This window comes from Denticeps clupeoides, chromosome 15 (genome assembly GCF_900700375.1).
Source record: "Denticeps clupeoides chromosome 15, fDenClu1.1, whole genome shotgun sequence".
In the NCBI taxonomy this organism is placed as follows: Eukaryota; Metazoa; Chordata; class Actinopteri; order Clupeiformes; family Denticipitidae; genus Denticeps; species Denticeps clupeoides.
The window spans coordinates 212,501-238,106 of record NC_041721.1 but is presented as its reverse complement, the minus strand read 5'-3'; the positions used below and the strand labels follow the sequence as shown (position 1 = coordinate 238,106).

At 47.3% G+C, this 25,606-nt stretch overlaps 1 protein-coding gene across 1 annotated transcript in view; it reads right to left on the bottom strand.

Moving 5' to 3' along the window:
* Nucleotides 1-18,863: 18,863 nt before the first annotated feature.
* snd1 (staphylococcal nuclease and tudor domain containing 1) overlaps nucleotides 18,864-25,606 on the bottom strand; it is a 120,774-nt gene continuing 114,031 nt past the window's right edge. Inside the window, exons 22-24 of the mRNA XM_028954212.1 lie at nucleotides 25,443-25,606; nucleotides 20,715-20,759; nucleotides 18,864-19,670 (exon numbers count right to left, since the gene is read on the bottom strand). The exon at nucleotides 25,443-25,606 is cut by the window's right edge and continues 43 nt beyond it. Coding sequence (XP_028810045.1) covers nucleotides 19,605-19,670; nucleotides 20,715-20,759; nucleotides 25,443-25,606 — 275 coding nt within the window. The 3' untranslated portion in view covers nucleotides 18,864-19,604. The remainder of the gene's footprint in view (nucleotides 19,671-20,714; nucleotides 20,760-25,442) is intronic.

Genomic DNA, 25,606 nt, shown 5'->3' with positions numbered 1-25,606 from the left:
CACGGGTCTGAGAAGTTCCAAGTTAGGACCAAGCCGGGTTCCCTGATGAGGTCCCTGCCATCGGGGAATGACGGTGACCACTGATTTCTTGAAAAATGACATTAACTAAGTCAGAACTCATGACTGTCCAATGACATTCACAGCATTTATCAGACTTACAGTCAGTAGTGACAGGGACAGTCCCCCCCTGGAGACACTCAGGGTTAAGTGTCCTGCTCAGGGACACGATGGTAGTAAATAGGCGAGTGTGTTACCCGCTGGGCCACTACCACCCAAGTACTGGAAGACTGTCCAGTTAGAATTTAGACTAGTAGCCGTCCTGCACTGGTTAACAGGGACTGAGGATGGTCGAAAGACCAAAAAAATTAAACCAAAAACATAGACTTTCAATTCTAGACAAGCAGCAATAAACCATAATTATCATTCGTACAAACGTTTCTGTACCGAGCCACAAATACTGAAAGATCTAGAAAACAGGCTACCAGCGCTGCCATCTTCTTCTCCACCATTTCTGTGGGCTGCATGAGAGAAAGTGAAGTGATTGTCATTGTGAGACCCTGCAGCGCAGCACAGCACACAGCGACACGGTGAAACATGTCCTCTGTATTTAACCCTTGGGTGACAGTGGGAGCAGTGTGTGGGGACGGGACCTTCATCAAGGGGGCCTCGGTGGCACCTGCAACCTTCTGATTACGGGGCCGCTTCCTTTCCCCCATAAAAGGCACTGGCGCATGGTGTTTCCTGGTGTCTGGCGCATGTTGGAGTGGGCGAGGAGCGGCCCGGTCGCCCCGGGACTTAATCTGGGATTTGAAAAGCTGCCGGAGAGCCGAGGACCGCACGCTCTTTTCATAACGTGCAAATGGGAGTAAAATAGGGTGATAGCTGAGGCTCTTTATGAAAAGAAAAGGACGGCTCGTCTCTCACAGGGTCATCTCAGGGGCCCGCGTTTAGACACATTAAAATCCGACGACTTCGCCGCAGCCTCGTGGTTTGAAGCCCGCCGTGGCGCTACGGGACAACGCCGGGCCTGGGATCCCCAGAGAGAAGCCGCTCCACCCCGGGCCGACATCTTCGGCCGTAATCGGTCAGGCAGCGCGGCCTTCGACAGAAAAACGCGGTTATTCGCTGTTATAACTAAACGGCCTGGTTGAAATAAAGAACCGTTCTACAGAGCACGAGCTGTTCATGATCTGCCACTTCTTACTGTTCGGTGCAAATGACATTTCGTGTTTAATGCCGCAAAATACATGAAAATTACTGTTCCAGGTGTGAAATATGAGTGATATGAGATGAAATATGAGATACCAAGTGTATAAAATTATTAATTGTAAACCAGGAGTTCTCTTTGATTAAATCAGGTAATAATGATTATTTGATCACATTGTAATTTCCATATTAAATAAGGCAGATTGTAAGGTCCGAAGTATGAATTAGTACAACTGTACATAGCAGGCTTTTTATTATGTAATAAAACGTGAACTTCTTTCTAATTTCTCAGGGATGACATTCATCCACGAAAAAAGCGAAGTGATTATATAAAGATTTACTACATGCATGTAAATGCAAATGGAGCATAATTAGCAGCTTCAGAAAGGAACCTTGACTGTAGGCTGACGTTGATGTGGACTTCCAATCCTTCCATGAAAGGATGGGGATGATGAGTTGGACGCTGCACCCACTTCACCGAGGAAACCTCGTACCAACACGCACACACACACACACACACGCACACACACACACACACACACACACACTTCTTTTCTGACAAGAGGAGGCATTTTAAAAGGCTGCTCTGGGTACTGTGCTTCCGAACGCTCACATCACATTACTGTCTCCCAGACCTGATGTAATAGGAGGAACTGACTGCCGCTGGAAGGCGGAGCATCGGTTCAAAGGCTCGGCGACTGCGTTGGTGGAGCGTGGAGGCGACGAGCTTCGCCACTGGTGCCGTGTGGTGCAGCGGAACAGGGGACAGAGTCCCAGACGACTAATCCCACCTTCATTTCCGTTATACCCGCAGTGTAGCCATATTCAGGTGAGGTAAGGTAGAGGAAACTGACACGAATCAGTATTCAAATATTGTGATTTATTAATGTATTCCTGTTGCTAATCATCCAGCCTTAATAATATTAATCAAAGCCTGGCGTTATCGGCAGCATATCTCGGTTTGGGGCTTTTAGATGTTTTAATCCAGGACGGTTTAATCTCATTTACTGGTGAACCACAATTTCACAATCAAGAATGCAGGTGTGTTTGAACTCACACACACACACACACACACACACACACACACACACGGTGCACTTAAGTTGAAAGACGTCACCTCGCACCGCCGCCCATTAGTCCTTGAGCAGACGATGGCTTTTGACTGGTGCTGTGGCCACAGTCAGGCCAGATTAAGGGCTGTTTGTCGCTCGCGGTAATGACCCCGTGAGAGGGAGCCGGTGGCTTTGATGATGCCGAGCGCGTGCGGCGGACACTTTGGAGAGCTCGCCTCTTCACCGAGGAGGACGCTTTCATGCCTATTTGATTATTTGAAATTGATTTTCTTGGTTCTTGGGGTCACAGGACTTTTTATTGAAATGTGACATTAATGACAGGGCCTTTCCGTTCCCTGTAGCCGTAACGTACTAACTAGGTTCTATTACTAAAGAACAATGTTAATAGGTGACCTGCCAACAACAAATACCAAGCAGAGAAATGTAATTAATAATACTTTCACCAGCCAGGGGGAGCAGCGGTGGCCTAGCGGTTAAGGAAGCGGCCCCGTGATCAGAATCCCGATCCGCCAAGGTGCCACTGAACAAAGCACCGTCCCCACACACTGCTCCCTGGGCGCCTGTCATGGCTGCCCACTGCCACCAAGGGTGACTGTGTGCAGAGTGTGCTGTGCTGCTGTGTATCACAATGACAATCACGTCACTTTTAATTAACCAAGGACATTTACATACAGGATAAAGAACAGTAACAAAACCCACGTGCACATATATTCACACAAAATAGAAAAACGCTGAGCGGAATAATGAAGGCTGGAACGTCTGGTGCATGGGACAGTGAGGACATCACTGTTGGAGGACCCGAGAACGTGACAAGGACTGTACGGAGCTAAGAGCTGAGTAAGATGGGGAAGGGCAAGGTTATGTGGGGCTCTGAAGGTAAATTCGAGACCAGGCCGGTAACGGTGAAGTTGGGAAAGAACCAGGGTGACCTGAGTAGGTTTTGCAGGGAGGACAGTGAGGAGGGACCTGCAGGTTACACGAGGCTAAATAAAACTATGAAGCAGTCAACGTTGCAACAACGAGAAAATGAAAACTTGGGAGAGCGATCTGACGCTTAAGTCAAAGTTGAGCAATGAATCTAACAGAAGGTTGGAGCAGGTTGGAGAAGCGCACCATCAATATTAGGAAAGGCCAGCGCAATACGAGCATCTCGAATTAAAATGAGTCGCAGCAGCCGCTTCATCAATTCGTATCAGTATCAGTACTACAGATACTGTACAGCCTACAATATTGGCCATGTGCAGAGATGCGGCTGCTTCGATATGCGTTTTATTTAACGTGGAAACTTTGGAAAACGTCTAGAATTGCCAGACTCAGGGACAAGCTCAGTGAAGTAGTGGAGGTGGAGGACAAGGGCACATTATGACAAAGAAAAGCTTTTGAAAGCCAAATCATCCTTGATGTGCCTGATTCGAGTGCACCTAGAGAAGCGGCGTCAGGAACTGACATTTGGACGGAATGTCGAGAATGGTTCCGTTTGTTCGGAACACTGGGCTACATTACGGAATGATGAATGTAGTCTGCAATGATCACGGAGTGTGTGGCGCGCACATCTGCTCGCTGGTGAATATTGCTAAAAAAAAAAGCGGCGTATGGCGGCCTGTGAAGCTGCTCTCCGAGGAGTTTGCTCGACACAAAGAGCGCGGTTCTCGTAAAACAATGGCAAGGTAGCAAAAGATGTGCAATACATGAGAGACTGCACCGAACAAAGGCAACAAATGGCCATTGCAAGCAAAAAAAAAAGGAAAAATAAAGTGCTTTCTTGCCCACTAGTGATTTGTCCTGGTCTCCTCAAACGTGCTAATAACCTGCGGGTTTGTACGTGTATACTGAGCGAGGGTTCGGGTTCGATGATTAAATGAGTGGGAGTAGCAACAGGGACACTAATCAAATTTATATCTGCTCATTTGCGACAACATCTCTTCCTCATATGAAGACATTAAATGACATCTGCTATCAGTAGCATGACCTGCAGCATCTCCATGATTGGGCTGTAAGTAGCAGATGGCAGATTGTGTGGGGAAAGGGGAGATGGTGCAGACTATTTTTCTAATCGCCTGTGTGTCAAACTACAGGTCAGGTCAGTTGTGCTAGAATGAGATTTCTTCTTACTGGTTTCAAAGTGCTTGCAGGATATCTATATGACGGGGAGGAAGTAACTACCCACCCAGACGTTTTATTTCTGAAGCCAGGAAGATGAACTTTAATAATGTTTTCATAGACAAAGTTTATGTGTAAATGATTGACACCAGTCACACCCCCTACTTCCTCATTCTGGAGGACTTAAACCCCCGTCCTGTCAATACATGACACGTCCAGGTGATGCGCAGCGTCAATCTACTCCCTTTCTCCTCCGTTCTCTACACTCAACAACAACATTTATTTCTTATTTAGCCCAAAATCACATACAGTATGTCTCAATGGGCTTTGACAGGCCCTACAGTTGACACCCCACCCCCCCACACTTGACCCTTCTGCACACAAGGAAAAACTCCACACAAAAAACTCTAGGAGAGAGAAAAAAAGAAAGGAAGAAACGTTGGGAAGGAGTGATAGAGAGAGGGACCCCCTTCCAGGGTAGAGTGAGCCTGCAAATGGTGTCAGTGCAGGGTTGGGGATGATATAATAATAAGTCCTACGGTTGTAGGGTTGGAGAAGTCCAGGATGTAGTCAGTGTCATGGTCTAGATTACGTGTCCATAATGATGCTACTGGTCCATTTGAAGATCCCTGAAGCTGTAGTTGTAACGTGGTATAGTGGCCCGGTACCCTAACTAGTACAGCCTAACTAGAGTGAATTTAACTTTGTCTGTGTCCAACAGGGGGACTCTGTGATAAACTGGACTTTATAATTGACACTGCGTCAAAGTGAAGTGAAATGAGGGTCTAGGACTTTAACAAAAAGTCAGAGAAATCCCCTTATACACAAACAGGTTATCAGGCGCTTTAATTCTAGTCAACGTGACCACACCCACTACCAACACCAACATGCAGGTTATCAGGCGCTTTAATTCTAGTCAACGTGACCACACCCACTACCAACACCAACATGCAGGTTATCAGGCGCTTTAATTCCTGCGAACGTGACCACGCCCACTACCAACACCAACATATCAGGCAATTTAACTCAAGCATTCTGATGGGTGAACTACCAAATATGACACAATCCACATGTTACATGTTAATACTCATTCATGCTCAATATGGAAAGTTCATTATCAAGTTTTTATATTGCGTATTTGTGTACGTTTTCTGAAAGCCTTCGAATGCAAAGCAGTACGACTGGAACTCATGGAGATATTATAGCCAACATCTAAAGAAGGATATGAAGACATTAAATGACATCTGCTATCAGTAGCATGACCTGCAGCATCTCCATGATTGGGCTGTAAGTAGCAGATGGCAGATTGTGTGGGGAAAGGGGAGATGGTGCAGACTATTTTTCTAATCGCCTGTGTGTCAAACTACAGGTCAGGTCAGTTGTGCTAGAATGAGATTTCTTCTTACTGGTTTCAAAGTGCTTGCAGGATATCTATATGACGGGGAGGAAGTAACTACCCACCCAGACCTTTTATTTCTGAAGCCAGGAAGATGAACTTTAATAATGTTTTCATAGACAAAGTTTATGTGTAAATGATTGACACCAGTCACACCCCCTACTTCCTCATTCTGGAGGACTTAAACCCCCGTCCTGTCAATACATGACACGTCCAGGTGATGCGCAGCGTCAATCTACTCCCTTTCTCCTCCGTTCTCTACACTCAACAACAACATTTATTTCTTATTTAGCCCAAAATCACATACAGTATGTCTCAATGGGCTTTGACAGGCCCTACAGTTGACACCCCACCCCCCACACTTGACCCTTCTGCACACAAGGAAAAACTCCACACAAAAAACTCTAGGAGAGAGAAAAAAAGAAAGGAAGAAACGTTGGGAAGGAGTGATAGAGAGAGGGACCCCCTTCCAGGGTAGAGTGAGCCTGCAAATGGTGTCAGTGCAGGGTTGGGGATGATATAATAATAAGTCCTACGGTTGTAGGGTTGGAGAAGTCCAGGATGTAGTCAGTGTCATGGTCTAGATTACGTGTCCATAATGATGCTACTGGTCCATTTGAAGATCCCTGAAGCTGTAGTTGTAACGTGGTATAGTGGCCCGGTACCCTAACTAGTACAGCCTAACTAGAGTGAATTTAACTTTGTCTGTGTCCAACAGGGGGACTCTGTGATAAACTGGACTTTATAATTGACACTGCGTCAAAGTGAAGTGAAATGAGGGTCTAGGACTTTAACAAAAAGTCAGAGAAATCCCCTTATACACAAACGGGTTATCAGATGCTTAAATTCCAGTCAACGTGACCACGCCCACTACCAACACCAACATGCAGGTTATCAGGCGCTTTAATTCCTGCGAACGTGACCACGCCCACTACCAACACCAACATGCAGGTTATCAGGCGCTTTAATTCCAGGGAACGTGACCACGCCCACTACCAACACCAACATGCAGGTTATCAGGCGCTTTAATTCCAGGGAACGTGACCACGCCCACTACCAACACCAACATGCAGGTTATCAGGCGCTTTAATTCCTAGTAAACGTGACCACGCCCACTACCGACACCAACATGCAGGTTATCAGGCGCTTTAATTCCAGGGAACGTGACCACGCCCACTACCAACACCAACATGCAGGTTATCAGGCGCTTTAATTCCAGGGAACGTGACCACGCCCACTACCAACACCAACATGCAGGTTATCAGGCGCTTTAATTCTAGTCAACGTGACCACACCCACTACCAACACCAACATGCAGGTTATCAGGCGCTTTAATTCTAGTCAACGTGACCACACCCACTACCAACACCAACATGCAGGTTATCAGGCGCTTTAATTCTAGTCAACGTGACCACACCCACTACCAACACCAACATGCAGGTTATCAGGCGCTTTAATTCCAGTCAACGTGACCACGCCCACTACCAACACCAACATGCAGGTTATCAGGCGCTTTAATTCTAGTCAACGTGACCACACCCACTACCAACACCAACATGCAGGTTATCAGGCGCTTTAATTCTAGTCAACGTGACCACACCCACTACCAACACCAACATGCAGGTTATCAGGCGCTTTAATTCCACTGAACGTGACCACGCCCACTACCAACACCAACATGCAGGTTATCAGGCGCTTTAATTCCTGCGAACGTGACCACGCCCACTACCAACACCAACATATCAGGCAATTTAACTCAAGCATTCTGATGGGTGAACTACCAAATATGACACAATCCACATGTTACATGTTAATACTCATTCATGCTCAATATGGAAAGTTCATTATCAAGTTTTTATATTGCGTATTTGTGTACGTTTTCTGAAAGCCTTCGAATGCAAAGCAGTACGACTGGAACTCATGGAGATATTATAGCCAACATCTAAAGAAGGATATGAAGACATGCAGTTTGAATTACAAAACTGTTTGCAGGTGTCACACGGTCCGAAATTTGGGACTCCGAGCTGCCCCCTAGTGGCATTATTTCTTCAACGTAAATGATGTCCATTGACAGCATCTCTTAAGAAATGCGTCCCTGTGTTTGTAGGAAAGGACCATAGAGGCCTGTGTTGACATAGAATATCCCAATATTCAGGGTGCTGTGGAGGAGTACGTTGAAGAATGTTATTTTTCTCTTTCATCCTTCGGGAAGAGAGCGTGGCAGTGGAGCAAGCCTCTACTGCCAGGAACTGTGCTGATAAGAGCGTCCTCTGAGCCAGAACTGGCTGTCCGACGCGGCGATGCATGACCTGGTAACAGCGCATCAGCCACAACCAAACACCGGCGCTTATCTGCTGACAAGCCTGTCTGGAGGAAGGCTACAGCGTCCACCCCCGTCTCCACCTCTCCGCCGCTTCCCATTCCGCTGTCTCTCTCCAGACAATGAGCCCTTTCTTCTCGCGCCACAATGAGGAGATGTGCGCCTTTAATGGCAGCCAAGAAAACCCTTCACGTCCCGCTAATACCAACTTTACCATTTAACTTGTTGCTACGTTCCATTCAGTTCAGACACTTACATTCCGAACGACTTTTGTCTGCAGGAATTCGTACGAGCGCGATCCAATGGTAAATTTAAACGGCTCATTGTTCAGTGGAGCCTGTCAAGGCGGCTGATTAAAAAAGTGAGTGCGCCATTAGCCGAAGGAGCGCTAATAGGATTTCAAGGAGAGCGTTGATTATTATGACCTATTAGAAGGAAGTCGGACGCTGCAAACACGGAGAGAGCCAGGGGAACGGAGCGGTGGCGAGCGGCAGAGGAATGGCAGGACGAAGATGAAGAATGTTTTGCCTCTTTTGTTCCGCGACGGGAGTCGTTTTGGGGACAGTTTGCTTGGCTAATGGGATTGGCTGGCTGCACAGGCGCTCTCAAGCGAGCAGCTAATTAGTGCGAGCAGATGAGAGCAGGGTGTCTCCGCGCTCGACGCCACTCTCCAGCCAACCACGGCCCTCCTCCGCGCCACGCCCGGCCCATCGCTGCCATTTTAATTACAACTCCGCTCTCCAACTACCACAGCGGCGGCTTGCTACACTCGCCAAGCTACGCACCAGTGGTGCTAAATCATAACTCATGCTTTCTGGAGACCATGGTTTTATGATTCATACTTAATAGAGTTTTAAAAAAAACTGTTAATCGATAATGACATTAACATTGACAGTCATTCAATATCAGAGATGGCGGGTCACCTTGCACCACTGTTAACAATCACCAACAAACTTTGAAATTGGCCTCGCAATCAATGTCCCAAATGTCCCAAATTGTGATCTTGCGGGGATTGAATTGGACTCGTAACCGAAGGGTTAAGTGTTTAAATCCGAATTGCCAAGGAAACACTGAGGTCCCCTTGAGCACCATGTGCTGTGCCTGCTGTGTGTCACAAGCCACGGATTTCAATCTTCCCACTCACTCTTCACCCGAGAACCTGATTCTGATTGGCTCAGATCCTGCATGTCATACCCAAGCACCAGTACCTCATTCATCAAATTGATACAGTGCCATTTTAATACAAACTGTGGATGCTGTACGATGCAGCTTTTGTCTACGTGCTGTATTGAATGAAAAACTCACAATTTAATTGCCACATATATGAAACTTCAATACTTTAAGAAATGTGTGGTGAAAGTTTGGAAGGTTATGCAGAAGATTCAGGCATTCGATGGTCTGGAATCCTTTATCAATATGAAAAAGAAAAAGCCACAGTCAGGTTCACTAAACTCAAAGAAAAAAATAAAACAGGATGTAGAAAAGAGTCCCAGTGAGGAAACCGTAACAGATGGAACTACTGAAAAATGCATAACTGGTGCAACTGCAGCAAAATGTAGTTTGCACACAAGAGATGGATAACATGAGCAGAGAGGGTTGCATGTTAAACAGAAACTCGTCTTACACCCTTTCTAGAGACCAACACAGTCCTACAAACAGGGAGGAATTACTCTGGCCCGTCATTTTATTTCACCCTTTTTTTCTGTGTAACCATGGCAATGACTCCTTCCATCCAGAGTGAACGTTCAACCTGAGTTCAGGCAGCTGCCTGTAAGAACTGACATTTCCAGAGGAAACATCATGCAGAACATCACCATTTACCCAGTTCTGGAGGAGGGACTTTACACATCAGCCACTAGAAAACAGGGCAAACACGTTGTTACGTCTCTGTGGAGATGAATCTAAAGATGCCTCAGGCCAAAAGAGACTCATGGTGCAGCAGAGGGCCACCACCACACTACTCGACGACTGATCCTCACCGTGATACCAACCAACAACTGACCCTGACCACCACACTGACGGACGACTGACCCCGACCACCACACTGACCGACGACTGACCCCGACCACCACACTAACCGACAACTAACCCCGACCACCACACTACCCAACCACTGACCCCGACCACCACACTACTTGACAACTGACCCCGACAACCATACTTCCCAACAACTGACCCCGACCACCACACTGACCGACGACTGACCCCGACCACCCCACTACCCAACAACTGACCCCGACCACCACATTACTCGACGGCTGACCCCGACCACCACACTGACCGACGATTGATCCCGAGCACCACACTACCCAACAACTGACCCCGACCACCACACTAACTGACAACTGACCCCAACCACCACACTGACCGACGATTGATCCCGACCACCACACTACCCAACAACTGACCCCGACCACCACACTACCCAACCACTGACCCCGACCACCACACTACTTGACAACTAACCCCGACCACCACACTACCCAACCACTGACCCCGACCACCACACTACTTGACAACTGACCCCGACAACCATACTTCCCAACAACTGACCCCGACCACCACACTGACCGACGACTGACCCCGACCACCCCACTACCCAACAACTGACCCCGACCACCACATTACTCGACGGCTGACCCCGACCACCACACTGACCGACGATTGATCCCGACCACCACACTACCCAACAACTGACCCCGACCACCACACTAACTGACAACTGACCCCAACCACCACACTGACCGACGATTGATCCCGACCACCACACTACCCAACAACTGACCCCGACCACCACACTACCCAACAACTGACCCCGACCACCACACTAACCGACAACTGACCCCGACCACCACACTGACCGACGACTGACCCCGACCACCACAATACCCAACAACTGATCCTCACCATCACACCACCCAACAACTGACCCCAACCACCACACTACCCAACAACTGACCCCGACCACCACACTACCCAACAACTGACCCCGACCACCACACTACCCAACAACTGACCCCGACCACCACACTGACCGACGATTGATCCCGACCACCACACTGCCCAACAACTGACCCCGACCACCACACTGACCGACGACAGACCCTGACCACCACACTACCCAACAACTGACCCCGACCACCACACTGACCGACGATTGATCCCGACCACCACACTACCCAACAACTGACCCCGACCACCACACTAACCGACAACTGACCCCAACCACCACACTGACCGACAATTGATCCCGACCACCACACTACCCAACAACTGACCCCGACCACCACACTGACCGACGACTGACCCCGACCACCACAATACCCAACAACTGATCCTCACCATCACACCACCCAACAACTGACCCCGACCACCACACCACCCGACGACTGACCCTCACCATTACACCCAACATTGCCTTACGGATGTCTAGGGAAATGGTGCTGCAGGGCAGGGTGGTGGCACACATGGAGAAAACATCAACATACTACGGCAATTTTCTCGCATATTTAACACACCGCTGGGATTGATGCATATTTAACGCACGGTGTGTCCTGATGGTGGCGTTTTGACACAGCGGTCAAAGCACTTTGAGGGATGAGGGGGTGGGGGGGAGTTTTCTCACAGTTACACTTACAGGCCGAGATGTATCTGGGACACCCATACATCGAGAACATGGGGCGGTACGAACATGTATTATATATAATCAGCCGCGGATGTGGCCCACATGCAGCTCAAAGTCAAGCGTGGGTTCCTCGTCTCCAGCGGAACGGTGCTGGGAAGGGCAGATGATGCGAAAACAGAGAAGGTGAGAGACAGCTACAGGACAGGTTCCATTGACATACATAAATCCATCTCGTCTACAAACCCCCACCCCCGTGATAATGACTGTGTGTCCTTGGAACTGAGGGAAGCAGAGAAGAAGAAAGAGAGAGGAAATCCACCCTCCGGCAGCCAAGATGGATGCTCCCCTTGGGATAACTCACCGACCGGAACGTTCTAGACATGGTGACATGGAGTACGGCTGATTACCCAGAACAGGTGTGTGGCAAAGAGAATGATGGGAGGCCTGTCTCTGCCGCGAAGGTGCATTGTGGGAATTATGCCGAGGAGTGAGCAGAAGATGACAGCGCCTTGTTTTATTTATTTTATTACATTTCAGTTTTGTTGAAATAATGCCGCACGGTAAACAGTTAATTTATTTATCGTCCTGACGTACATCTCAGCGTGGAAGGATGATCCGAGTGGCGTCTTTACAGGTTCCTCTTCGGAATAGGTGCACAACTTCCCAGGACATGATGAAACAGCACGACTTTTGGTGAAAGAAAGGTACAGAGTGGCAGTTGGTCTATAGCTGACACACACACACACACACACACACACACACACACACACAGAGTTAATGGCGGAATGAGAAAACCAAGGACAAGCAGGCCTACGGCAAATTTCAATCTACCAAACATTCTCACACACAGTTCCCACAGGGCTACCTGACAGACAAACTCATAAAGAGAGACGGTGAAGCCAGACACTGGAGGACCGCTGATCCACCGCAAGCCGGTGACACGGCGCGTGTTCTACTCCTCGTAAGCCGAGGCTGCGCGTAGGTGGTCCTGCCACGAGTCAGTTCCCGTTCAGTCGAAAGACGCTTCGCCCTTTTCTCCTGAACGTCAGCAACGTTGGAAAAACGTTGATGGAACCCAACGCAGCCCTTCCGGCTCATTCCATACCCTGAATGGAGTCAGTAGGTATGAACCGAAAAATGGACCCAAAATCCTCATGGGTAGAAAGTCTGTTTTCAGCCATTTGCAATTAGCAGCATTTAAACCGCTAAATTCGCGATTAGCCCTGTGTTTACCATAAGCAACATTTTGTGCACAAGATAACATGGCTCATCTGCATATGCTTATTGGGGCAATTAGTTATGCTCTACGGAGCAATTTCTATTCAGCCAACCTACGGGCAGTGTTTTTTTTTTTTTTTTTTTTTAGGGAGATTAATGCAAATAATTAAATAATTCAATCAATCAAATAAAGGCTAATATATTCAAAAACAAATGGCATGGGGCAGCCTGAGCATTGAGTTTAATGTCACAGACAGGAAGAAAGTAAGCTTGGCCAATCGGAGTTTTTAAAAAGGGATCAGAAGAGATCAAGCATTCTTCTCACAAGAAACATGTTTTATATAAAATCAGTGCTATTTGGAAGATGCTTTAGTCATTTTAGAGTTTAATGAGTTGGGGGGTTAATGTAGCTCAGAACACAACTTTTAACATTCTAAACCCAAGCAAGAGTAAAATCGGTGAAATTTGTGGCCAAAACTATTGAAAGATGATGCTTCTCACATGATGCATAATAAAAAAAAAATAAAAAAAAAATCTGGCAACTATTAATTACACATTTTTGTATTGATGAATTCAAGCAGAAGGAACCTCGGTTAAGAAGGCATGACAGTCAACTGTCTGCTCGGCAAATTTCTTGAAACCACAAAGGTTATTAAACACCAGAATATACTTTTTCATTTTCTCATGTGGATCGAAGTAGCGAGCAGATTCCAAAATAAGACGCCAACGCTGTTCTGGAAATTAGTATCATGCCGCAATGTTTAATGTATTTGCGGAGCCTTTTTCTCGTTTTTTCTGAATATTCTCAACATTTCCGTTCTTGTGAGCCAGTACACTCGATTATATATTACAATCAGAATCATGCTGATCTTAACACACACAGATCAGCACATCAGTACAATATATACATAAGACGACAGAATACAGAACAATATATTATACACAGACATACACAACATGCAGGAAATGCCAAATAACTAAAAAAGGAGCCTGTCCATGAACTGGTCTTCTGACTCTTCTTACTGAGACACACACTTATTCAACATTGTGCAGTAAAATACGGACGTGTCTCTTTCATCGTCTTCACACACTCCGTTTTCTCCAGATTGGCCGTAGAGCAGAGGGCTGATCTAATTCCACTTTAATGGGACTGTGTGTCTGTGTGCCACTTGTGTGCGTTTCTGTGTGTTGTTCCCCGTCCCCAGCGATGAAAAGGATGATAAACTCCACTCGATTAGCGCTAAAGATTAGGCCCCGTCCCCTCTTCTTCCCATTAGCATGAGCTCAGGGGACGGCGTGTCACCTGAGACGTGATAATAACATAAAACCTACACATGATACCATCCACCTGATAGTGTATCACGGCACAAAAAGGGCCGATATTAAACCCGAGAGCTGCCGCACGGAGAAGCCTTCCTAATGAATGCTGCCGCAGATGCATGGATAATACTGCGGAACGGTTAATGACCAGGAGAATGTCCTACGCGTCATAATGAGGTTATGCAGCATATAATCATCCTGCGGTGCTTTTATCCCTCATGATATTTACTCATCAGCCACAACGTCAAATCTGCAGACGGGAGTGAATGACATTTGTTATCTGGTTACCATGGAAGCAAGAAAAAAGGACCTGGGCCACATTCTTCAACCACAGGGGGTCCAAAGAAGGAAGACCAGTGAGAGGACCTATGGCTCCTGAGCACCTGTTGAGCGTGAAGATCTGAAAACACAACATCCAAGCTGAGCTCTTCCCAAGATTCCCTGAGCCACGTTCGGCATTACGGTGGCCAGGAACGGTTTCATAGTGTGGACCATGACACTGGCCTAAATCCTACTCTGCATTGTCCAAACCAGGACAGATCCTCTATACTGCACTCTGGACACCTGCATGACTTTTTTTCCGTGTGTGCACAAATGGACAAAGTGTGTTGGGTGTCAACTGGAGGGCCTGTCAAACCCCACTGAGACACACTGTATGTCATTTTGCCCTTTATATAAATAAAGTTCTATATAAATAAAAATGAATGTTGTTGTTTCAGGTGTGGACGTGGCCGCCAAAGTGCGTCCTGCAAGATGGACAGATGGAGTTGTTTCAGGTGGTTTTAATGTTATGGCTCATCACAGCTTGTATGTATGTTATGGTGAAATGATTACATCACACCAGTGGGAGGAGGAGCGTTAAAATCTGCAGAAAAGGGGGAGGTCACGCCGCAAGGTTTGCAAAAATGTCGGCCTATGCCGATCACTTTGGGAGTTTATCGCTATGGCGACGCACAGTTGCCGGGTGCACGTGAAACGCACCAACATGATCACCACCATCACCACCACCTCACCGACTGGCAGCATGTGCAGTAATTTTACTGCCGCCTGATTGGCTGGTGTGGTTTATTGTTATGGTCTGGCACTAAAATATTGCAGTCAATCGATTAGGTAAATAACCCAGTCAACCACAGTAATAAGTTGTGATTTATTCTGGGAATAAAGAAATATAACATCTTCATGGTACAAAGTTCTCAGTGGATCCTGACGTCTTTCACGTTCCCCCACAGAGGTGCTGAGGTGGTGAAAAAAGCTTGAAAACGGCGCCGGCGCAGACCTGGCGCAGACCTGGCGCCCTGCGGGAGCCATTGTGGGAGTGTGTGGAAGAGAGACGGAGAGAGAGAGTATTGGCCCTGGCGCAGAGCTGGCCTTGGCATTGCCCGTGGCTGTGGAGCTTCAGGGGGGAGTTGGAGCTCTGCGATCGTAACACCAGACTGCAGCGGTCAGCACCCGGCCAGTGTCCAGGGAGGGCGAGCGAGTGAGAGAGAGAGAGAGAGAGATGGTGCATTAAGGCTGCCTCCCGCCGTGGGAGTTATCAGCATACAAAGAGTCCTTCACACAGATGCAGAGGGACTCCGAGTCGTCCTCAGCCCGGGACGCCGAGCTTTCAGCTGGCCAGAGACAAAAAAGCCGCAGCGCGGTGTCATGGCAGCCGAGGCACGGCGTGCAATTCATCTCAGGAAAACGTCTTCAAGAGCTGCAGTGAAAAGTAGAAGAACACTGTGCTGCACAACTGGGGTCATCAGACAGAAACAACGGTGGCTTTCAGTCGAACGTCTGGAAACTTCAGGATGTCCTGACTGAAGCCAATTGAATATGATTTGGAGAACGTATTCACGGTGTACAGTCCCACGTTCCCCGCAATGACAACAGGAAATGGGTTTATTAAAATGTATTAAAAAGTGAAGTGATTGTCACTTGTGATACACAGCAGCACAGCACACAGTGCACACAGTGAAATTTGTCCTCTGCATTTAACCCATCACCCTGAGTGAGCAGTGGGCACCATGACAGGCGCCCGGGGAGCAGTGTGTGGGGACGGTGCTTTGCTCAGTGGTACCTCAGTGGCACCTCGGCGGATCGGGATTCGAACCAGCAACCTTCTGATTACGGGGCCGGTTCCTTAACCGCTAGGCCACCTCTGCCCCATTTAAAAAGTAAATCGATTGAGGGATCACATGTATATAAGAATTCACAGCTTTTGCCGTGATGCTCAAAACTTGAACTCAGGTGCCTCCTAGTCAGTGGTGGCGTAGCGGTTGAGGAAGCGGCCCCGTAATCAGAAGGTCGTGGGTTCGAATCCCGAACCACCAAGGTGCCACTGAGGTCCCAGTCCCCACACGCTGCTCCCCGGGCGCCTGTCATGGTGTCCACTGCTCACCAAGGGTGACGGTTAAATACAGAGGACATGTTACAGAGGTCTATATAAGGTCCCACAGTTGACAGCTCATGTCAGAGCACAAACCAAGTAGGAAGTCAAAGATACTGACCGTCAATCAGGCCTTTATGGTAGAGTGGCCAGACAGAAGCCACATGGAGTTTACCAAAAGCCACCTGGACTCTCAGACCATTAAAAACTACATTTTCTGGTCGGACGAGACTAGATTGAATTATTTGGTGTGAATGCCAGGCCTCATGTTTGGAGGAAACCAGGCGGCGGTCATCACCAGGCCAGTACCATCCCTACAGTGGAGCATGGTGGTGGCAGCATCACGCTGTGGGATGTTTTACAGCTGCAGGACCTGGGAGACAAGTCAGGATGCAGCGACGTACAGAGACCTCCTGGATGAAAACCTGCTCCAGAGCGCTCTTGAACTCAGACTGGGGAGATGGTTCATTTTTCAGCAGGTCAACGACCCTCAGCACACAGCCAAGGTATCAAACTCTGTGAATGTCCTTGAGTGGCCCAGCCAGAATCAGACTTGAATCCGATTGAACATCGAAGATCTTAAAACGGCTGTACACCAACACTTCCCGTCCAACCTGAATGTGCTGCAAAGTGGGACGGTCCAAACTGGCCAAGGATCCAAGCTGGTGGCATCATATTCAAAAAGACTTCAATCTGTAAAGGCTGTAATCGCTGTCCAGGGATGTGAATACTTACGTGTTCCTCGAGTTGAGTGTAGACGTCTGAGGAAAAAATGAATTTCATCCATTCTGGAATAAGGCGATGACATAAAAAGTGTAAAAGGTGATGCGCTGTGAAAACTTCCCATAAATAACACACTCGCGTGTCACAGGGAACAGAATCTCATTAGTTCGCCTTCTGCTCTATAAATGAAAGCACTTTTCAGAAGTTCTTGTTACACCGTAAATCACATCTCCAGACTCCATCTTCGAACCTTTTTCTGCAGCATGGCAGCGCACATTAACCTGCTGAGAGAGGGCGCTGCCATCAGGGAAATACGGTCACCGCGAAGGGGCAGGTGACCCTATGGTGGCCCGTGTTCCCCTTCCCTGCGCCAGTCACATGACGTTCCTCCTGTCCTCGTCACCTCCGCAGAAGAACTCAGACCACGGTGGTGACCGCTGCAGCCCCGCCTCCCGCGCTAACGTGGCTTCATTAACATTCGCCCGGCAGCCATAGACGGCTTTGCGCCGGACGTTATTAGAAATAAGATTTATTTGGCCGAGCCGGATCGCTGAGAATAACACACTGAACGTCCTTCCCATTAAATTCCTAATGATAGGACAGTTGCGTAATGAAGGGACGAAGTCGTTAAGCAGCGGCGAATTGATCCAATCAAAAAGAGCAAATCTAATTGAACTTTCAGTGTGTTGAACGTGGGGCGTAGCGGCGGGTGGAGGAGGACGGTCGGGTTCATTCGTTTCTTTTTACAGGATGAGCTACGTTCCATTGGGTACCGATGGTCGGTTGCAAACGGAAGAGCATAAAGCCGAGTATCAATGAAGTAATGGAGCAAGACCGGACTAAAAGAACCGATGAGAAAGCCATTGAGGAACCATAATGGATGCGATATTGATAAGAACCCCGACTCAAACACCAAGACTTCTTGACTGTCAATAATTTGGTGCTGCTGCCGACATGAATCAAGTTGGAAAAGTGCAGCTGAACGTCGGTCACTCTCACAAATCGAGTCGTGTTGTAAACTGCCATGTTTATTCATGGCCACCATTAATAATGCCTTCTTACGGTAACGGTTCCACAGGGCGGGGCTCTCTAAACACGGTCCCAGAGAACATCTGAACCAGTCGGGGGACGTGATGGGGGGACATAATAAAAAGAATTATATAGCAAAATGATCATCTGAAATGACTGCACGTAGTTTAAAGAACAGAAGGGCAGCAGATGGACATGCGAAAAATGAATAATAAAATATGTAGGTCTGGTGAACAGTGACTTCGTGGTGGTTTGATGGGTCCCACATGTGGCATTATTTCCATTTCCTGCTAGTCGAGTGATCATAAATGTTAAACCGGATAAACAAGAAAATGTCCATCTGTCCTCAGAAAATCATTTGCATCAATGTCTCATGAAGGAAAAAAAGGATAAAAATGGTGTTTCCAGTTCTGGATGTGTAAAAATGAATGAATGGAGGGTTTAAAAAGCCGTGCATCCACCACACCACGCATGCACACACAGTGTACGAGTTTGCTCATTTTATTTTTGCAGATTTAAATACAATGAAAAGGTCCAACGTCGGGGGGAAACACTGATTCTGCTGCGGCAGGATACAGAGCGAAATCATGACCAGAACTGCATCTGTAAACTTCACAGAGGACGAGAGAAACGCTTGTCAGGGCAACGGGCAGCTCTTCGCCACGAGTCGATAAACGACATCAAACACTCATATACATATAAAAAAAAAAAAAAAAAAAGTACACCCATTAATTCATGTTCAGTGGGTTCATATAACTTCATTCACATTTAAATATATTGTTTGAATTTTTTCAGCAAGCTGATTAATATGATTCCTCTGTGCATCACCCACTTGTATTATTATTAGTATTTTTTTAATCGTTTTTTAATTTCTTTAAAAAAAAAGAAAACCCTCCACCGGTCAGACTCTGTTACTGTGAAATGTTAAAATGAGGAAGGTTTCCAATGGCAACGCTTGACTCTGCTTTGCAGGAAATGGGCCGGTCAGCCAGGATCAGCTGAATGAGCTGCTCTCACATGGTCACTGGAGGGAAGGTGGATGCACAGGGGGAGCGGCAATAACAGAGTTTTTAATAATAAAAAATAAAACCAAAAAAATGAATAAAGGAATATTGACAACGTTGATGTTTCTGACGCTTTTAATTTCTTCTCGTTTCCTTTTTTCTCTTCTTTTTTAATCCCTTGAGTGCATCCTGTCTTCCACAAGGTCTTTGGAATGGTGAAGTTTAGCGGCTGTAGCCGAATTCATCTGCATCGTCGGCACGGAAGTCTCCGTAGCGCCAGATGTTGAGCTGCAATGAAGAAAATGAATCCATTTTAAACAAAGAACGAGAACATGGTGAAAAAGATGAATATATTTTCAGAAGTTGGATATTTCTCGGCATCAGACGTTCTTTCCTGCTGAAATGAAAGCTGCCACCAAAACACAGTTTTCATTCATCCAGGTTTCAGGTTGAATGATTAAAAGTTGTTTTATGAAACGCCTTCTGGAGGAAACAAGCTGGATCCCAGAAAATGAATCATTCTTTGTTTGGATTTGGGCATTTTTAACATTTATTTACAAAGCCAACTTTTTATATGTATATTATTTTTAGATTTTTTAGGCTGCACCTTTGTTTGAACCTCCATCCATCTAGACGCGCAATGTAAATTAAATCATTTAAATTAAAATCACAATACAATTTCCAGACTAATCGATTAGATTGATCTTCAGCCCTGTCAATCGTCAAAATATTTCACTTTATGTCTAATGGATATTTTCTATTGTAATTTTCCGAGATGCACAGAAGGAAAGGTCATTCGGGGCGGTAAAAAGATCTGCTGGAGCGACAGAGCCTCCCTCTCCGTTCCGACGTTCCCATCACATAAAATGGCAGCGCGGATCCACCTCATAAAGCATTTAAGCGATTTCCTGTCCAACGTCGCATTGCGAAGCTGCGACTTCCATCACTGCGAGTATTCAGCTGGTAACCCAGAGAATCCCAGACAATCAGCAGCGGTGAAAATCAGAGGCGTCTTTTCCCGTCTTTCCTGAACCGTGGAGGGCGGTAGGAGGGTTACGCACTCGCCTGTGAGTAAGACACTTAACCCTGATGTCTCCAGGATGGGGACTGTCCCTGTAACTACTGAGTGTTAGTAGCCTAGCAGGTAACACACCCGCCCACGAACCAGAAGACCCAGGTTCAAACCCCACTTACTACCATCGTGTCCCTGAGCAGGACACTTAACCCTGAGTGTCCCCAAGGGGGACTGTCCCTGTGACTACTGGATAAGGGCGTCGGGTAAATGGTGTAAATGTAAAATGTAACTTGGTGACGGGCAGGCAGGCCGCTTACCCGGGCGCTCTTGGCAGACTCCTGGCTGTTCAGGTACTCGGTCACCTGAGGAGAGGAAAAAGCAGTCAGACGCGATTCGCGCAGTTTCATAAAAACAAGTCGGGGTTTCGTCGCGTCACTTGACTGACAGGTCGTGGAAATTAAAACGCTGGCGGCGGCAATCAGCCTAAGTGCGGCTTGTTTACCAGACAGCCGCGACGCGCCTGCTAATCACGCGCATTCAGAACCCCACAAACCCTCCATCAGCCCGCGGAGTGGCCCCGCCCCGACTGACCGGCGCCGGGCCGGTTAAACGCGTTAAAACGCCGGTGGCAAGCAGCTCATTAGGAACACACGTTCAGTAACGCCAGATGTTTTACGGGCTTAGAAATAAAAGGGAATAAAATAAACATGTTCATCACCGGGCGCCTCGGCCGGTTCCGGGTTCGAACTTGTTCACACTCACACACCTCAAGTAGAAACGTAGACGTCATCTTCAAAAAGAACCACAAGGTGATATGTATACATATCAGATTAAAGCGCTTACTCAAAAGAATAATTTAAGAATAATTTAAAAAATATAACTTAACACTCAAAGAAGGAGTTGGTGCCAAAACTGGGATTTAAGTAAGTAATGTCTATATGCTTTTAAAAATATTAGAAAAATATTGAAAATGTAAGTAAAAAGTGTATAAAAAAAGATGAAGATATCTGAAACCTATTGAATACTTGGAGAGGAGATGAAGGACGTCCAGCAGGACCAGGATGGTGGCGGGATGGCACCCAGCCCGGTGACCCCACGCCGGGAGTTAATAATCGCTCTAATGGCAGTACAATAATGACAATATAAATACCAGATAAAACTGCCGAAACCCACCAATCCCAGTCTCTCCAGCATCTCAGACGCTGTCCAGGAAGAAGAAGACGGACGAGGCGACGTCCTATAAATACTTCAGACGGAACAGGGCGTTTAGCGAACCAGAAGCCCTCCGCAGAGACACCAGACATGAATCTGATGTCCTTTAATCACAGCGGGACAAACGAGCCACGCCCCCCCGACCCGCGCTTCTGTTAAGCATGATGGGAGACTTAGTGGTGCATGCTGGGAGCCCGCGACCCGTCGTCAGCCCCGCACGCGATGACAGAGCTGCTGCTGACAAGAGCACGAGCTCTCGAGCAACCAAGCTGTTACACACACACTCACACACACACATACACACATACACTCATACACATACACTCATACACACTCATACACATACACTCACACACACACACACACTCATACACATATACACACACACACTCATACACTCATATACACACACACACTCATATACACACACACACACACACACACTCATACACATACACACACTCACACTCATACACATACACACACTCATACACATACACACACTCACACTCATACACTCACACACACATACACTCATACACATACACACATACACTCACTCATACACATACACACACTCACTCACATTCACACACAGACACAGTCACACTTCCCATGAGAACCCACACGCTTTCAACTCTCAAAGATATAAACAAACGAAATACAGGCTGCGGCTCCATCATTTTTACGCGTCTTCTCTCTTATTCCCACGTGCCATGTGATCCGTGCGCATCGGTAATTATTTATTGTCGTGTTTTTTAATATATTTTCACGTCATGAGCCGATACACATACAACCTCTCTGGCCGCTTTTGTGCACCGCAGGAAGCGAATGAGAAGCAAGTCAGCAAGTTTATCCCTCCGCCCGAAGACACGAGTAGTGATGAAGCAGGTTCCTCGTCACCTACGATGACATTTTCCGATCCCCACCCATTTTACCGTATTATGGTTAATTATTCGGCAGTTATTGTTATAAAACGCGGTGAGAATCGGGCGAGGAGAAGTGCCGTGCTGGGCGGTGCCAAAACTACACCTCCCAACGTGTCCGACCAAGCCCCGCCCTTCACCGGCTAAATAAATAAACACAAAAATAAAAAAAAAAAAGTGCCGCCTGCTGCGTGCTCCTGCTCGCCAAACTACAAACACAGACTCCTCCTACTTCCCATGAGGCTTTTCACCTGGCCAGTACAGCAGAGCCTGTGGCGAAGATGATGAACGAACACTGTACCCACACGAAGGCAAATGGACCTTCTGCAGACCTAGTGTGACCAGCCCGGCGTTGCTCCTCGCCCGTAATTAACGCCGATCACTGCAGGGAAGATGATCCGCTGGTAAAAGCCTTCAGGCTTCATCAGTGTCGGTTCCGCGGCCTGATTGGGTGAGACGAAGAACCACTTTCTGTTGGAGTACGTGTATGAGTCCATGTTGGCACATACGGACACGCATTCATGACACCATTTCTTTTTTCAGAAAGTTTGGTGCTTCATGCATATCTAGACCATAATAAGGCTTGTTCAGAAACGTATGGTTGTACATAAATAAACGTATAAAGCAATAAAGAATCAGAATCCTCAGGACGAGGAAGCGGCGTGCCGCGAGAGCGGTCAATTCAGTCAATCATCAGGCTCCGCCCACCCTGAACTAATCATCGAAGATCGTGTTCTGGGTGACGGAAAAGAAGGGTGGTAGTAGCCTAGTGGGTAACACACTTGCCTATGAACCAGAAGACTACGGAGTCACAGGTTCAAATCCCGCTTACTACCATTGAGTCCCTGAGCAAGACACTTAACCCTGAGTGTCTCCAGGGGGGGACTGTCCCTGTAACTACTGATTGTAAGTCGCTCTGGATAAGGGCGTCTGATAAATGCTGTAAATGTAAATAAACCAATGAGCAGGCTAGTTCGCTTCTCTTCAAGATACGGAAGGTCTATGTTGATTTACGTATTTGCTGAGGACGTCCTGGTTTGAAAACAAGTGATCTCTCTCCTCTAGAACATGCCAGGGACGGGAACAAGGGGAGAATTTACCAGAATAAATAATCACAGTTAACAACATTTTAATAGATTTAATTCTGATCCACTCTTCAATCCCGTACGTTATCGAGAATAAGGCTGCGCTCACACGCATGCAAATTCCAGCCGACTCTTCCGAACGTGCTACAGAGCGGTTCCTTCACACGGAGGAGAAAGGGAATAAAAGTTGGGGGAGGATGAGGAGCCGGAGTGAATGGTGGAAGGATGGCGGCGTGCCCGGCCGGCATTATGCAACTCCAGGGCTCTGGTTGAGAACGCCAGGTCGGTACCAGCTTGTCAGGGGATGTAGACCACGCCTCGCCAGGCTTCCAGAGCTGCTCCAGTCTGCGCTAAAATCATTTCATATGCACTTTTATCAACTGGATTACCATCTCTAATCCCCATAATAACCCACGCAGAGTCATCCTTTCTTCTTAGGAAGTATTTCTTCACATGCTGAACTGCGCTGAATATATTTACAGCAGGCGGGGCACGTCCTGAAGGCTCAGTGTTTATCGTGGCACTTCGCAGGATACGTGAAGTACGCTACAAACACTGCCTACCCCCTCAACTGGAGAAAAATGTAAAGTAAAAGAAATCTGGAATAATTTCACCCCTGTGGGAGGTAAGCGGCTTCGTAATTATCTGGCGACCGGAACGGCTGGCTGGGTTTCAGACCGCAGCTCCGAGATGGTACGCTCAGCATCCCAGATGAGCTTCTGAAATGGGTTCACACTGAAACCGAGCAAAGTAACTAAAGTGGAAGCGAGCACAGAGACGCAACATGGAGGAAGAAGGCGGTACGTTGACGAAACCTGGGGCAACGGTGATTCTTATCTGGGACCAAATCGATGAAAATGGCCGGCTCTATTCCCAGAGCAGTGCTCGTGTTGTTGTTCCAGTGGCGGCCTTGGTGTACCAGTAATGGGAATTCGCTGCATGACGGCCGAGAAAAATGTGCCATCGCACGCGGGGAGTAGCCGCGGTCATAATAAACATCCCCATTACCTTATCTGCCATTAACAATGGGTCCACAGCCAAATTAGCATAATGACTCGGGCAAAGCAGCAGTGCTTTATTAGCTTACAAAATGGCAGCCATCAGGAGGCCAGCGGGGGGGACGTTTAAGAACAGAGGCAGAAGCAGCGAGACTCTTGGCTCTAACTGGCAAACGACATAGAAAACCTCGGGCTAAATGCTGCGAAGGACTATTTATTTCCATACTTTCCATACTAATGTGCAGCAGCTTTCTCGTTCGTTCCAATGGCATCCCTCAGGGCTCAGTATGCGGCCCTCTTACCTTCTCCCTCTGGACTCGACCTCTCAGTGAGGTCCTATCCTCACACGGGATCTTGTACTAGTGGTGCTGAAATAAAACGAATAATCGATGCATCGCGATGCAGACGTGGATGATTCTGCATCGATGCCATGTAGAACATAATTGATAATTGATTATTTCATAATGACGTTGCTTGGTATAAAAATTCTAGCTAAAAAGTTGTGCCGGTTGGTACTGTGGTGGCCTGATCTGAGTGCAGCGCTGCTCTGGGTAGAAGTTTGGCCTCGTGATGAAAGAGCTACAATTTTTAAAAGTACCTTTTAGTATTTATTCATGTATTTATTCAGATGGAGTTACTTTTGAACCAGGATCTGAATGTATTCACAGATGGAGACTTCCATGGTTTTGTGGTGTGTAGACACTGATTTCCCATTCACGTTTGCAGGGCTTTGAAGAGAAGGACCATATAATCCGTCACACCAGCTCAGAGCTGCCAGAATCTGCTTACGTGTGTGAAGAGAACCTGTTTGGTGGTGTGCTTACCATCTTCTGTAGGTGCTTCTCTTTTCTGACTTCCACCATGACCATGCCCTCCTTTACCAGACTGAGACCCACGTCGTCCTTGGAGTCGTTAAACTGAAGTGTGACGTAAGGACAGCCGGACCCTGTTCCATACTCCACGTTGAGCAGACACTGGGAATTATGGA